Raw genomic sequence first — 15,043 nt, forward strand, 5'->3', positions numbered from 1 at the left:
TACCAATAAGAGGTAACATTAGGTCACCCTACTGCATTTTCTAGTCTGAATGTTCTCATTGGGTCAAACCAGATTATATAGTATCTGCTACCCAAAACAACTGCTGTGGAATGATTTCTTAGAATTTAGGTGCATTGCCTTATTTGGAGGATTCATCACAGATTATTATTCCTCAGATTACAGCTAAAATTGGTCTTGTGTAATAAACAAGTACTTGACTGGAATATTTCAGAATTAAATTGCTAGACGATTTAAAGAAAGAAAAAAAAAAAAAGTCAACTTCTTTCTTAGAACGCCGAGGCCCTTGTGCTGCCATATGTTAAACAGAGGCAACGAAGCAAAGGGTAATCTGGTATTTGAAGGAATTAAAGATCAGAAGGGATTACCTAGTCACAGCATGAGTGTGAAGTCCATTGCCATGTTGGAAATCTATCAACGTGTGCCACTAACGCCTGTCAATAATCTGAATAGAATTAGCTGCCAGCATTAGCAGGTGTTGCTACTGGATAGAAAAAGAATGGGTAGAGTTAGATCATTTGACAACCAGATTTCCAGGCTTTCATTGAACCTCATTCACAAAACGGGGGTGTGGAAATCTTTGTTCAGTCATGTTTCAAATTTCACACTGAATTAAATAATAATCGATGGGGATATTTGTGGATGTTGACTTGAGCTTCTAGCAAAACTGTCCTGCTTAAACCCAATTTATACTTCTGCGTCGAATTTACGGCGTAGCTACGTCGTAGGCTGTGTTTAGCGCGCGTACCCTTCGGCGTACCCTGACGCGCACCTCTCCAAAAATGTAACAACGCGTCAATTCTACGCGGACGCAAGCGCTGTGATTGGTCTGCTAGAACCCCTCCCTCGGGTTTCACATGGTCCCTCTGCATGAGTAATTGCGCGTCAACGCGGACAACGACGCAGAAGTATAAATTAAAACCAACGCGTTGCCTACAGCGTAGAGGCTCCGGCGTAGGTCCGACACAGAAGTATAAATTGGGCTTTATGCTTCACCAATCTTGATTTGATCTGGAAGAAATAACTTTCCTTAAAGGTGCAGTGTGTAAATTTTAGCGGCATCTAGCGGATAGGTTGTGAATTGCAACCAACAGAAGTTACGGTGGCCGACAGGAAAAGATGTCGTCGTCGTCTGAGACAGCAATATAGCCAGTTAAGCAATGAGGTTTTTTTACAAAGATAAATTAAGAAATTATATTTATTATTCAGTAAAACGATGTTATTGCGAATATTATTGTTACTTGTTCATCAGTGTGTCAGTGTTTTATTCGCTGACTTTAGCTAGCTTCTTTGCATGAAGAACAACAGTGACGAAACGCACTCTGTAGAGCAGTTTGTCCGTTTAGGGCTACTGTAGAAACATGGCGGTGTAAAATGGCCATTTCAATGTAAAGGGACCCGCGGTGTATGTAGATAGAAATGGTTCATTCTAAGGTAATAAAAACATAACGGCTCATTATGTAAAGTCTTTATACACCACTGAAACATAGTTATGTATATTTTATTGTATTTCTGTCAACAGATCATCCTAAATATTACACAATGCACCTTTAAACTCTCCTTAAACTTTGATAGACCGGCTATGGTTTGACGATCTAATACTGCATTTTTTTTTTTTGTGATATGTGAAGGCCAAGTATGGTAACCCAGGGAGCAATTGGGGGTTAGGTTCCTTGCCACAGTCATTTCCTGCCAGAATCGAACCTGCAACGTTCGTGTTACCAGTCTGACTCTCTAACCATTAGGCCACAACTGCCCCAGGTTTTGGTGAATCTTTTGGGAAAGACTGCAACCATTTTTATGTGAATATAACAATACCTTTCCCTTCCCTCTATTTTTAGCAGGCCAAAAACAGGATGAGCAAAGAAAGCTGACTGTACATTACACAACCTCCCAGCACTACCAGGAGAATGTGTTCATAGAAGGGAGCAGGCCACAGTACCTGGAAGACCTGCATACAGAAGCCCAGGAGGGACTGAAGATACTACAACAGGAGGGTAAGCCTCATGCTCAAATCAATTAAACAAAACATACTGATCTATGACAACCTTGATCCACTGCTCACATTCTGGCCTTCTAACGCACAACTGTGTTTTCTGATGCACCTCACTCAGTCTTTTTTTCATGCAGAGCACAAAAATGGGGTGAACTTTCAGGATGATCAGACTGAGGTAAGCCTCTGAAGTAAAAAAAATAAAGATCCTGTAGTCAAGTCTATTAGATGTTAGACAATAGTAGCTAATTTAAACAAATAAAATGTTTTTAAACTCTCAACAGTGGTAATTCTGGTATATCCCACCTCTTAGATCTTGACCTTCTCAACTGTATATAACAATGAAAACCATAAGACACAATCATAAAACTTTAACAAAAAAAATTAAGTTTCAGGGGCCCAAATCCAACAAACCTCTTACAATAAGAAGCCTTAGTTGTAATTATGAGGGAATTATCACCAGGAGTTTTCTTTTTTGCAAAGAAGTTTTTGTACCCTATTTATGGAAGAGGCACATGACGTCATTCATTCTTTAATATGCAAAGAAAATATGTATAAACTGTATTATAAATGTATAAATATTTTTAATACATTTTATTGGATTGCTTTCTAACAATGACCTCCATTTCTTGACAGCCAGAGGAAGACACAAGCTCAAAAGAAAAAGATGAATCACTTGAGACTGATAGCACTGCGGGGCACTCTGTCAATTCAGTGTCGACTGTCTCAGCAGTCTCCTCGCATTCAGTGCTTACACGTCAAGGTATACAATGCTGACTTTAAGAAGGTCTTAAAATAAGCCATGCTTAGTGACACATACTACCTCTTTTTTCCTCTAATGTGTGGTATAGCAATACAAAGAAAAAACCATAGATTTGTCAAAATTAAGTTATGATTTATCCTATGATAGACAGGTTAAGTTTTTTTTTTTTTTTTACTGCCATTACTTTGAATAGGACTTCATATTAAATCTCAAAACAATTGAATGGCAAGAGAACAAGAGAATGGCATGGCATTTTTTTTTATTATTAAATCTCTGTTTGATCTATCACTCACTTTAGGTTCCACATTCAAGCCCTTGAACCCAGTTAAAAGACCGGACAAGACCAAGAGGAGAAGTAGAAGAACAACTATCATGGGCATTCCACAGCAAGTTCAAAGAGAATTGGGCATGTAAAACTATGTTATTGTCAGATTTTATTTTATTTTTTAAATCAGGTTTTTGAGAATGACATTCCTTAAAACAGCAACTTTGACAAGTATATGAGATTACACAGCTATTCTGCCAAAAATAGAAGAATTACATTACTCTGCTTTTTTTTTTCTACTTCAGATATGGCAAGAGGAACTATACTGCAGCAGCTTCCAAACAGAGAACGTGATGAAGATGATTCAGTTGTCATCCCGACAATTGATGGAGAGCTCCCTTTAGTAAATCATGAAGGGGCTCGTGTACACCTGCAGAATATTGAGGTTCTTCAGACATCAAGAGATGAAGAGTTCCTTATAAACCACATCCATTCTGTCTATCAAGATGAGTTAAACCGAAAGCTTGGTCTAGGAGCACACCCTACACAGAGGCCTAAGTCTCTTGCTGTGCCAAGAATGACCACTTCCTATTTCCTGAATGAGCCTCAAGGTCTCGTTATGTCTATTTCACCACAGGCAACGTATTTATCCAAGATTATTCCAAATGCAGTTCTGCCTGCTGCAATAGATATCATTGAAATTAATCATGATCACAGTCGGCGCAGTGCCAGTACAGTCAGCAAGAGTAGTTTAGCATCAGCTAGCCCAGCTTCTTCAAGGTCTGGAGGTGGGACAAATCAAGGTCCTCTTACCGCTAGCTCCAACAAGAGCCATTCGCAATCATCTGAGACTGTAGTCTCCAATTCATCTACAATCTCTTCAAAAGGAAGGTGTTTACCAACCTTTGTTGCCGACAGCACCAAAGAAGTTTCAGATTTAATCCCAAAGGACATGAGTGTTACAAGCTCAAGAAGTTCTGACAGTAAATATACAAATCACAGACTGGACCACAGGGAGATGGATGATGCTGGGGATAATGTTAGAAACAGCCATTCGTTCTCTCGTAGTCTCTCTGTAATGAAGACAAAACTACCACCAGCACCGCCACAGAGAACCTATTCCCTGCATCATGAAAAACTTAAGCGGAGATCTAGGGAACGTTTAGACATAAAAGATCTCAAAGATATAGCACCAAATGATGAGCAAATCGGTAGAGATCTCAGCAATGCAAAAGAAGACCATCAGTCCACCAATAACAAGAAGAGTTCTGTCCATTCTTCAGTGCTGAGCTCATTAAGAGATTTCCAGACATCTGTGGAATCTAGCCCACTTAGTCCTGATCAAGCTTTTACTGGAAGTCATGTCAGATTAAGTAACTCATCTCCAAAGAAAACTGGAGAATCTAGTGAAAACAAATTTGATAGGACTTTATCTCCTTCAAGTGGATACTCAAGTCAAAGTGGGACGCCTACGCATTCCCCTAAAGAGGTTAGTCCCTCCTCACCTGGAAAGAGAAGAGTTAAGCCTTCAAAACCAGAGAGAGCAGGTGTACAGAGCTCACCGGTGGTTTCAGTCTCTTCGTCAATGACATCTCTGTCTTCAGTCACATCGGATACGGCGCATCAGGACATTCAAACCAACACCACTCCATCAGAGCCATTGAAGTGCTCCCCTGTGCTTACAACAGTGAAAAACAAGGTAACACCTACACACCCAAATAATGCTCTTAGGGAACTGTTCAACATTCCCCCTCCACCCAAGGTAAAAGCCCCATCTCCCCCACCCCCTGAAACCTGGATTCACAATAAACGGACACTTGAACTATTATGTGGGCCAGGTCCAAACCCACATAAGTTACATCAGCTTCAAAAACAACAAAAAGAGTCATCAACAGGTAAAAATCAAAACGCAAATTCAATGCAAATCCTTGAACAAATGATCCCAAAGACACAGACAACAGAAGAAAGGAAGATTGAAGAAAAAATGGATAACAAAGAAGCTGTAAAAGAACAAAATGAGTCCATATCACCACAAGTGCACGAACAAACAACGACAGAACCTCCTGATGTGAGGCATAATGGAAGCTCAACATTACATAAAGAAATAGAAAGTCCAGAAACTCTTGCAGAGGTCAACCAAACTATTTGTTTACAAGGGGGGAGAACTTTAGAGGACCAAAAGGAAAGAGGAAGTCAAACACTTCTAACAACGAAGGTACCAACTATCAAAGTTGATCAAAGTATGCTCTCACAAACAAACTGTGAAGTCAAAACAAATGGTGAAATTGTGAGCACATCTCCCCCAAGGAATGAGAAAACCAATGACGAGATCCAAAGAAACTGCCATGTAAAGGGCTTTTTGAATCATAAACCAATGCAAACCCTTGGTATAGAAGTACCTGATGTCAATGGCATTTCTCCACCTCCTTCTCCACCTCCAGAACACCACCCTCCTCCACCACCTACTAAAAAGATGTCAGCCTCCTCAGTGTCTATACCACCATCTAAAGAAGAAGAGGAACAGAAGCAAGAAAAAGAGGAACAGGTGACTTTCCTGGAGTCTTCTTGGCCTCCACCACCACCACCAATGGAAGAGTCTACTGACTTGATGTTTGAGGAACAAGATGAACTTGACTTCCCCCCGCCACCTCCTTCGTTCATGCATGAACCCCTCTCAGAGATATCGGTCAATTGCCATGAAGAATCATGTGAACAGAAATCCAATACAGAACCGGTGTCATCTAATGCCTCGGATATGGACAGCAGTCCAGACCAAGACTCAGAAATACATACCATTCTCCCAGAAAGAACAGTACAAAATGGTATGGAGAATAGACAACAAGATAAGCCTTGTAATAATGTATCAGACTTCTCGTTGGACCAAGCTGGCATGGAAAACACAACTGTAGCCTCTCCTAAAATGTCCTTTTTATTACCCGATGAACTTGTACAAGGGGAAGATTCATCAGAGCATGCATCACCTGACAGCCATGCAGATTCCAATGTGCCACTTGCACCTCCGCTTCCAGTGGAAAACCAATCTATTAACTTACAAAGGCACCTGAGCCTTGTAAACAAAGACAACCGGAGCAAAGAACTGTTGTGTCGACACAAAAGCACACCTATTCCAAAGGAAGATGCCAACATTCCACTTGTCACACCTTCCTTGCTTCAAACGGTGCGACTACGATCTGTAAATGTTGGGGAAGATCAAACAAACAATGATAGCAAACCAATTACTGAGACCACAACAAATGAGGATCACAGTATTACTAGTCAAGCAACACCACAAAAGCCTATTCGCAAATCTTTGGCTTTGAAGTCCAACTCACCTGCTAAGTCTTCTCCTGCTCCAGCCACAGTCCCATCCATGTGTCTCCAAGAGGCTATACGTATGAAGACAGCTGCTATGTCCTCCAGTGGAGTACCTGCAATGCTCAATCTACGCTTATCCTCAACTAGCACTGCTAGTTCACCTGTGCCATCCCCTAAAACACCAGACGGCTGTGACTTGCATAAGTCCCCTGCATCGACAGCCAGTTTTATATTCTCCAAAAGCACAAAAAAAGTTATAATTGAAACACCTTCCTCGCCTGAGGTCCAAGCAAGCCTCAAACAGAGTCTCGCAGCTGAGATAATGCATGTTTCTGACCAAGCCAAGATGATGATTACTAATGGAACAAAAAAGGCAATTAAAGTGCCGCCACCTGTTGCTAAGAAACCAGTGCATGGAACAAATCCTCCCAACAAGACAGAGAATGTAACAACGGATAAGACCGAGATCTTGACAAATAAACAAATAACGAGAGTTGAAGTTAATGGGCAAAGTGATCCAGTGCATCCTGCTGGCCAGCGAGCACAATCATTAGGGAGCCAAGAGCAACCAAGTAAGGAAGCATTCACAGGTTATTTCAATTTGTGCATGAAATACAGATGGAACCATGTAAATGATCATTATAATTACATTTCTTTTTCAGGAAGTACAGAGACTGCATGTTGAAGAGTAATGGTGGATGAGTTGAGTTTTGATTGGACTGTTTAGTCACAGTCTGGCAAAGACAAGAGGACAAAGCAAGTGATAAAAGCCCAAGTGAGATTGTGATCAAGGATCCATGGATACCGCAACTGTCTTAAAAGCCTTAGCCTGATAATGGCCTTCAAATGTATGCAAAAAGCTTTTTCCCCAATCTGTTTTTTTTTATTTTATTTTTTTTATTTTTTTAAATAGCTTTATTACAAACTTTCAAGTATTTTTCTAAATGAGTTTCTGTGCTCTGGGAAAAGTCACTTTAAGTTTATTGTGGACTTATTAAAGCTAATGACTGCAAGATTAAACTGACATCTAGTGGTCACTAGTGGTAGTAATCACTGCTTGGTGCAAAAAAAAGTCAAATCCTGTTAAAATTTTGACATATCTAAATATGTCCAAGCACAGAGATTGATTGCTAGCTTTCATGAAAGTCGTCGATTCTACTAACAATTTTTTGAAAGGTTTAGTTCTACTGCAATCAGCTTTCAGATTTTGCTTTCAGCAAATATGTAATAATACATGTACAGAACCATCTGTTACCTTTATGTATTCTGAAGTACGCTGACCATGGCTGAAACATATAACATACAAAATATATATTTACTTTTCATTAGATTAAAGCACTTTGTAAGCTAAATGCTGAATTTCTATTGGAACCAGCAAATTAGTAAAAGTATTGACTGACGGTCCCTCTAAAATTGATGTAAAAATATACAGTATATACATATACTTTAGTAACTATTCACTTCCAATGGGGTGAATAGAATTACAACACTGTTTCTGTTTTAAAAATAAATATGCATTAAAAGATATTTATAGATTTACCCTGTTTTGACTGTTTTTAAATTCCTTGGACATACAAATATAACATTACACACAGTATACACCCCCCATACCACCATATATTTTGTTTGTCTGATTAATGTATGCCGTGTAAATATTCATTCATCAGAAGAGAAAGCCTTTTCATGTTCTCTGGTAAAGCTGCTTTTTTCAGTACAGCAAAATACGCAAATGTGTTATAGTTCCCATATCCTTTAATCAAGAATTAATTCTTAATGTTTACATGGTGAATTTTTTTTAAAAATAGACTCCCAAACTTTCATTTTCAGGTTAATATATTTAGATATATCTTTTCAATAGATCATGACAAAAACTGCAAAGGTACATTTGAAGACATTTCCATCAATATTTCCATAAAGAAAAATGGTTATGAATCATCTTTGTTTATTTCAATGCGTTTGGTTAACATCAGATGACTTCTGAATATTACATTGCATGAAATTTGCGGTGTTTCCCTGTGAACCAAGCTAAACTTATCCTAAAATATTAACCCATTACAGTTTATTATGTATATAGATTGTTCATGTCTGAACCGTTTCCATTAATGGTAAAATAGTTAAAATTTTGGAGACTGGAAATAAAAGACTGGAGACTGGCACCACAGGAAGACCTGAGTTTGAGGACAACAGATGAACTCCTGGAAGATTCTTAATTTGTCATAATAACAAATGAGCATGAGACTATTAACTGCAGTACTTAATGCGTAAAACATCTTGGACAGCAATACATGCAATGTAAAGCACAGACGATACCCATATGTATTCTGCTCCAGTGATTGTGTTCTATTATATAATTTACAGGTTGACATGGCTAAATGAAAGCCATTTGTTTTTCCATCAGAGTCAGATAGCAGTTTTTGATGGCTATGATGAGTAATACCTGACACCGTGTAACTGTCATGGGAATATTGGGTTGTCATCGAAACTCAAGCTTTGAAGATTTTGAGAAAAATGGTGAAGACTGTCTAGCTAATATTTCCACCTTTCAGTGTTTTACAGGTGATCTGTCCTAGTTTGGTCATCAGATTTTGCTCTTTCCATTGTGCAACATTCTCGCCTGAGATCTTCAGATCCACCTGAAGAGATCAGACAAATAAACATACAACCAAGAATAAGACACAGTGATATCATAATGAGTGTTTAAGTACAAAAATATAAAACTCACATACCTGTAACTTCTCAAACACCTTTTTCTTTGGTTTCAATTCATCGTCTGGTTTCCCTGATTCATAACCGTCTACAAACACACGGTCTCCTGGTGCTGATCCTTCTGGTGGATCCAAAGGCTCCACTTTCCTGGGCTCTCCCTCACTGAAGGCCATCACATTCAGAAAGATCAAGACAAGATGACTTTTACTATAAGAAAATCTTCATTGATTGAATAAAATTGTTAAATTAGGGTGTATCAGCCCTACTAACATTGAAGCACAGAGCAGCATGGCTTGGGATTCAATCCCTCTCATTTTCTGAGGCTTTAGGTTGCATAGCAACACTACAAGACGGTCCTGAAGCTGCTCCTGGGAGATGTAGGCCACCAGTCCACTCACTACAGTCCGTGGCTGTTCCTCCCCCACATCGATCTTCTCTAAATATAGCGACTCTGCATCTGGATGCTAACAGGTAAAGAAAAAAAGGTTATTCAAACATCCTCTTGTTGGAAAAATAAATCATAAAATGATTGCTGGCCGTCTCTACCTTTTCTACACTGATGACTTTGCCTACTCTGATGTCCAATCTGGATGGGATGACCTCCTCCTCATCTGCGGTTTGTTTAGGGTTGCCCTTCGCTCCTCCTTCTGTGAAGCAATGACAATCAAACAGTGTGTAAATGTGCACATTTTTACCTTTTCCTAAAACTCATTCGAAAGCTTAAAGAAGCTCCAATTTGTTTTTTATTGTTAAATGGGATCATAATGGTCGATGATTGTGTCCTAAATGTATATTTTCACTCACTGTTTTTAGAGGGCACTGGGTAAGCTGATGTTGTCAGTTTCTTCAACTCTGGGGTTTCAAACTTCTTCCTGATGGGGTCCAACAGCTTGTTTAGAGCCAACTCTACTGAAGCCTTCAGGTCACCAGGATGGATTTGCTGCAGGTACAAGCAGTGCAGGGATCAACATATGATGAATTTATGTAAATGTGTTATTTGTACATTAAATAGTAAAGATAAGGACTGTTCAGATACCTCTGCAGCAAAGTCCTTCTCCACTTCCTCATAGTCAGTGTAGACTTTGTCGCCTCCCCACTTTGGATCTCTTTTAATCACAAACTCTGAAAAAAAGAACACGTCATTAAGCTCTTAACTAGATGTTTACATTTTCTAAAGATTGTATTGTGTGCCTGAGCTCACCTGAATGCAGCGGGAAAAGCACATGCTTGACGAAGGACAGAATCCCATTATTCTCAACATTTCCAGGCTCACAGAATGCCTTCTTTAGCTTCTTCTTCACCTCTTGGCTCTTATCCAACAGGTCAATCTTGGATTCCTGATATCAGACAATGAAAGTTTGAGAATGTTGAATCAATACGGCATACAACAGCATAAGCCACTATCCCGTCTCGTCGAACCAATAGGATTCTTTGATTATATGAATCTTCAAAGTTGTAGATGGAAGCGTACCTCCTCAGAAGAGCTCATCTTGCCCCCGGTCAGTCCAGGAACCATTGGGTTCATCATGTGGATACGCTTGGTGTACCCAAGTGAGGGCAGGTACTGCAAAAGAAGAAGAAAAAAATAAACAACGAAAATATACCTATCAATTACGCCGTATGCCCACACACATATTTATGGGGATCAGTACAGAGTCATCAAAACAGTACAATAGCATGGTAGAAAGACGGATTCAGCCTGTTATTCTGTCCACCCCTTGCCTGTCCCTTCCAACTCACATATATACTATGCAAAAGTCTACGCATATTAGATACTTCAGAAAAAGACCGTTATTTATGTTTTGCGCCAGTTAAAATATAAAATTCTAAATATTGTAATAATACAGTGAGATTTTCTATTTCCTTCTGGCACACTAAAGTAAATTACAGTGTATAGGAAGTAGGAAATAAATAAAAATTCAAATTCAAATGTACCTTCTCTGCTAATGTAAAGATCTTCCTCTGATCCACACCCCCGAACTGAGCATCTACTTTTAAAAACTCCTCATCCAGTGCCTGATGGAAATAAAAAACAATATCAAGTGTCTGGAATATGCCGCAAATCAGAATAATGAACAGAACACCAAAAGGTCATCCACTATTTACAAAATGTAGGTTTAAATAGGAGGACAAAGTACTGAATACATTCATGTGTTCAAAAATGCAGTAAAAATATTGTGAAGGATTATTACGATATTGAAAAAGGTTAGCGAAAGACAATCTGCATACCTGTAGTCCAGGGTACAGCAGACCACTCAGAAGAGGATGCTCAACCTGTTTGACCACCTCAGCCCCTGCTTTCTTTGCATCATGTTCAGTGACCACGGATGACAGTCGGTAAACATCCAGAGTGTACTCTCTATTATAGATCAACCATACAAAGACATCGTAATTTGCATTTACTTTCTTTATATTCATTCATAATGTATGAATATGGGCGTAACAGAACATGTACTCGTCCCGAACCGTCACGGTACGGACATCGGTATTCGGTGCATACAGTCAGATGACGAATACAGTCAGTCACACTACAATCCAGAAGGGGGCGCACGGGGTAATGCAACACTGTTTCAACACTTATATGTGGAGTTTCAATTCATTTTTGTGATGTGTTCCACTAACTTTACGGGAAGGAAACCGGGACGGCAAAAAAGCAGCGTCCTGTTAGTTTTCTTTATTTTACAAAAGCACAATGTTGTTGTTTTTTTGCAGTGTACACTAATAAAAAAAACTTTACAGTTTCGAATGACGTCTTACTCTTATCTTATCTCATCTCTGTATGACCAGTATTTTAAGTTGTTTCCGCTGTTATAATGAGACAAAAATCACGCAGTGGAAGTCTCACCACTACAGTCCAGTGTCCTGGAAATGGGAAGCCTCAGGTGCCACCGCATGTTAATGAACTCACACGCAAAGAAAACTAATCTCTGCACAAGATTTATTTGTCATAATTCTATTTTTTTAACACAAGAGATGGTGTTCAGTTTTGTAGCTCAATGTGACCAAATACCTTTAGTTTTTTTATCAGCCCTTAAAATAAAAAAAAGACCTATGCGAGAGTGCATTCTGTTTACTGCTTAATGTAAATATTTACATTTATAATATACAAAAAGAATTGATAAGAATGTGAATGTGTACCTTGAAATGCAATGTAAGTCACTTTGGATAAAAGCGTCTGCCAAATGCATAAATGTAAATGTAATACACTAAAGGCGGCTGTACTGAACCATCTACCTCAGGGGGAACTAAATGCCGCTAGGTGGAACAAACTGTAATTTTCTGTTCAAAATAAATGAAAGAAACCTAGTATTGGGGATTTGTTGCTCTTTCCTGTTGAACTGAACTTGTATCGAACCGTGACCCCAAAATCGAGGTACTCACTGAACCATGACTTCTGTGTACCGTTACACCCCTAGTAAAAACAATTTCCCAGTACAATGCTTGGAATATCTATAAAACCATGCTCTAGGTCGATTATCATCCAATGTAGTTCTTTGAAATACAGTATTTAAACCAAGAGGAGTGTTTACCTGCTGAGCTGAAAGTCTGTGCCTTTGACAAATTTGAGTTTGTCAAGGGGAACTCCAATGCTCTCCAACATAGCCTTAATGATCTGCTCATAGTACTTCACCCTGAGCTCCAGCAGCTCCCAGGGAGCCTTCATGTTGTCTAGATAGGCATGGAGATCAGCAAAGAGGATGGTCACCTATAGAACAAAAACACAAATAGGTATACACACCAGAGATAAGTGCTTATATGCTGACAACAGTAATTCAGAACGGCAAAGTCAAACCTCGCAGCCCGCCTTCAGGAAGTCAGCGATCTTTGACATGGGGACAAAGTAAGCCACGTGGGGTTTGCCTGTGGTCGCTGTTCCCCAGTAAACCTTCAATTCCCTCTCCTTCAGGATCTCCTTCAACTTCTCCTCACCAAGAACCTCCTTTGAAAACAACAGTGGCAGAAACAGTAAGTATGGGATGGATGGATGATATGTTATCTGAAATTTTGTGTTATCTGAATACTTTTTATTTTTGTTATGTATGTAATACTGCTATCCCCCATTGTGTCTGCAGTTGGCATTGCCACTTGTAATTATTAGTTGTGTTTTTTTAAAATAAATTCAGAAGAAGTAAAGTATCCCTGAGTGTTGGCTGTTATTTTGAACGTGGTTTAACCCCAAGTGTTTTATATGTTATGTCAGTGAAAAACATAATTTTATGCATTTAATTATTTATTTGTTTGTTCTTTCATTTTTTTTATTTCTGTATTCCCTTGTGTATTCTGTAGTCCCTGTATTTATATCTATTTTCATTTATTAATACCGTACATTCATTTGCCCTCCCTAAAATGTGAGAATAAATAAATAAATAAATATAACTAAATGGAAAAAAAAATTATGTAATAAATATCAGTTAAAGAGAATAAAAATCAATTTTAAAGTACATGCAGAAAATAATAACTGAAAGCAAAAATAAATTCAGGATTAAACTGAATTAAATAAAACAAAACTATTAAATTAAATAAAACATTTATTCCTTTATTTATTTTCCTATTACATTACTATTGTTTTTTGTTTTTTTACATATGTATTTATTGGTTTTACTTTTTGTCTGCCAGTTTGGGACTCCATATAACTGATGGTACATGTAAAAATGAAAACCTTTCAAATGAAACTCTTCAAAAGAATAACAAAACAAAAACAGCTCCTTTGACATGATACTTAAAGTGTTAAATATTTTATTAAGCAAACCGAAGATTCCAGATCTACTCTACTGTTTTTCACCTGAAGGTTCCTGGTGATGAGCTGGAACTTTTCATCAGGGCTCAGCTGCTCTCCCATGATGTCTGCTGCTTCTGTGCAGATTAAGTAATAGACAGGTGAGCCACAGTTATTTTCAAGGATCAGTTATTTAGACCTGGCTATAAAAAAAAAGTGACTATGAATGAATGGCTAAGGATGAGCTGTCTAATATCCATTTCAAGGAGTGATAGAAGCACTACAAGGCAGGCAATAAATCGGCATAAAATGTAACAATTATCTTGTAATGTCAGTAAATAGTAGATTACAAAAGATCACATATAAAATAAAAAAGCTTACCAGTGGTTGCTGAGAAACGTGTGTGCCGGTGACAGGCTTTTCCTGTTGCAACAAGAGTTCATCACGTATTTCATAATAAAAGCCCCATCAGACATGTCAGTGAATAAAGGTTAGCATCATCAGTCATTTAAATACAAATATTTGGATATAAATCTGTGGAATATATTGTATATGTCTAACTAAATATGTATTATTGAGTTTTTTTTCTTTTTCCGAAATACTTCTTTGCAATGTGGTAGTGTTGCATCAGCTCTGAACAATCAATTGCCAAGCTTTATTCATCAACAGTAAGAGTAATCGACTGAAGAGCAACGAGCTGCGATCCATCGCAATAGCTGTCTATCTCCATCAGGGGGCGCTCCTACCCTGAGCACAGCATTGAGCGTTTGTCCTTTCCTTTTTTAATGAAAATATTTGTCATTAAAATTTGTCATTTGTATCAGATACCACAGTCATTGATCTCTTTCAGAACCAAAATTGACAATTTATGACGGAATAATGACACTGAGGTGTATCTGTATTAAAGCTTACAAATCTAATTTTGCGATTTAGAGGTTAACGATTTCACAGTTTCGTACGATTTCTCAAATAAATTAATGAGTAAAATTGTCATTGTCACAGAAAAAAATTACAGAAACATGCCACGTAATGTGCAACCTCTTTCTCTCTATGTTTTCATACTTTATTATGAAAAGAGATTAGGTGTAAACTAACCATGGTGTTATTATAGTAAAAGTGTAGTAACCGTGTTTTTGGCGGATTGATTAACATTTGTAGAACCAGTTTTACTACAAATATGGGTTAAATTATGGTTAGTATAACAAATAGTTAATTTGTGGTTAAACTACAATAACCATGGTTTGTTGGGCTTATTTGTAGTAAAAA

At 38.2% G+C, this 15,043-nt stretch overlaps 2 protein-coding genes across 8 annotated transcripts in view; one reads left to right on the forward strand and one right to left on the reverse strand.

The window, feature by feature from the left end:
* nhsl3 (NHS like 3) overlaps positions 1-7,893 on the forward strand; it is a 49,626-nt gene extending 41,733 nt beyond the window's left edge. For 5 of the 7 annotated variants that reach the window (XM_082186904.1, XM_082186908.1, XM_082186906.1 and 2 more), the window contains 6 exons: positions 1,860-2,015; positions 2,149-2,189; positions 2,648-2,774; positions 3,073-3,180; positions 3,345-6,926; positions 7,017-7,893. In XM_082186904.1, coding sequence (XP_082043030.1) covers positions 1,860-2,015; positions 2,149-2,189; positions 2,648-2,774; positions 3,073-3,180; positions 3,345-6,926; positions 7,017-7,039 — 4,037 coding nt within the window. In that variant the 3' untranslated portion in view covers positions 7,040-7,893. The remainder of the gene's footprint in view (positions 1-1,859; positions 2,016-2,148; positions 2,190-2,647; positions 2,775-3,072; positions 3,181-3,344; positions 6,927-7,016) is intronic. The other 2 variants (XM_082186905.1, XM_082186910.1) reach the window with 1 other exon arrangement.
* A 276-nt stretch (positions 7,894-8,169) lies between these two features.
* Positions 8,170-14,312, reverse strand: yars1 (tyrosyl-tRNA synthetase 1). The gene is made up of 14 exons (XM_082186911.1): positions 14,159-14,312; positions 13,844-13,914; positions 12,854-13,000; positions 12,591-12,766; positions 11,290-11,419; positions 10,996-11,076; positions 10,532-10,624; positions 10,262-10,397; positions 10,097-10,182; positions 9,865-10,000; positions 9,607-9,707; positions 9,331-9,524; positions 9,081-9,222; positions 8,170-8,987 (listed from the first exon to the last, which is right to left on the reverse strand). The coding sequence occupies exons 2-14, from the start codon at positions 13,898-13,900 to the stop codon at positions 8,877-8,879; spliced, it is 1,590 nt and encodes a 529-aa protein (XP_082043037.1). The 5' UTR covers positions 13,901-13,914; positions 14,159-14,312; the 3' UTR covers positions 8,170-8,876.
* Positions 14,313-15,043: the final 731 nt, after the last annotated feature.

The sequence above is a fragment of the Leuciscus leuciscus genome (assembly GCF_965113295.1).
Source record: "Leuciscus leuciscus genome assembly, chromosome: 12".
Lineage (NCBI taxonomy): Eukaryota > Metazoa > Chordata > Actinopteri > Cypriniformes > Leuciscidae > Leuciscus > Leuciscus leuciscus.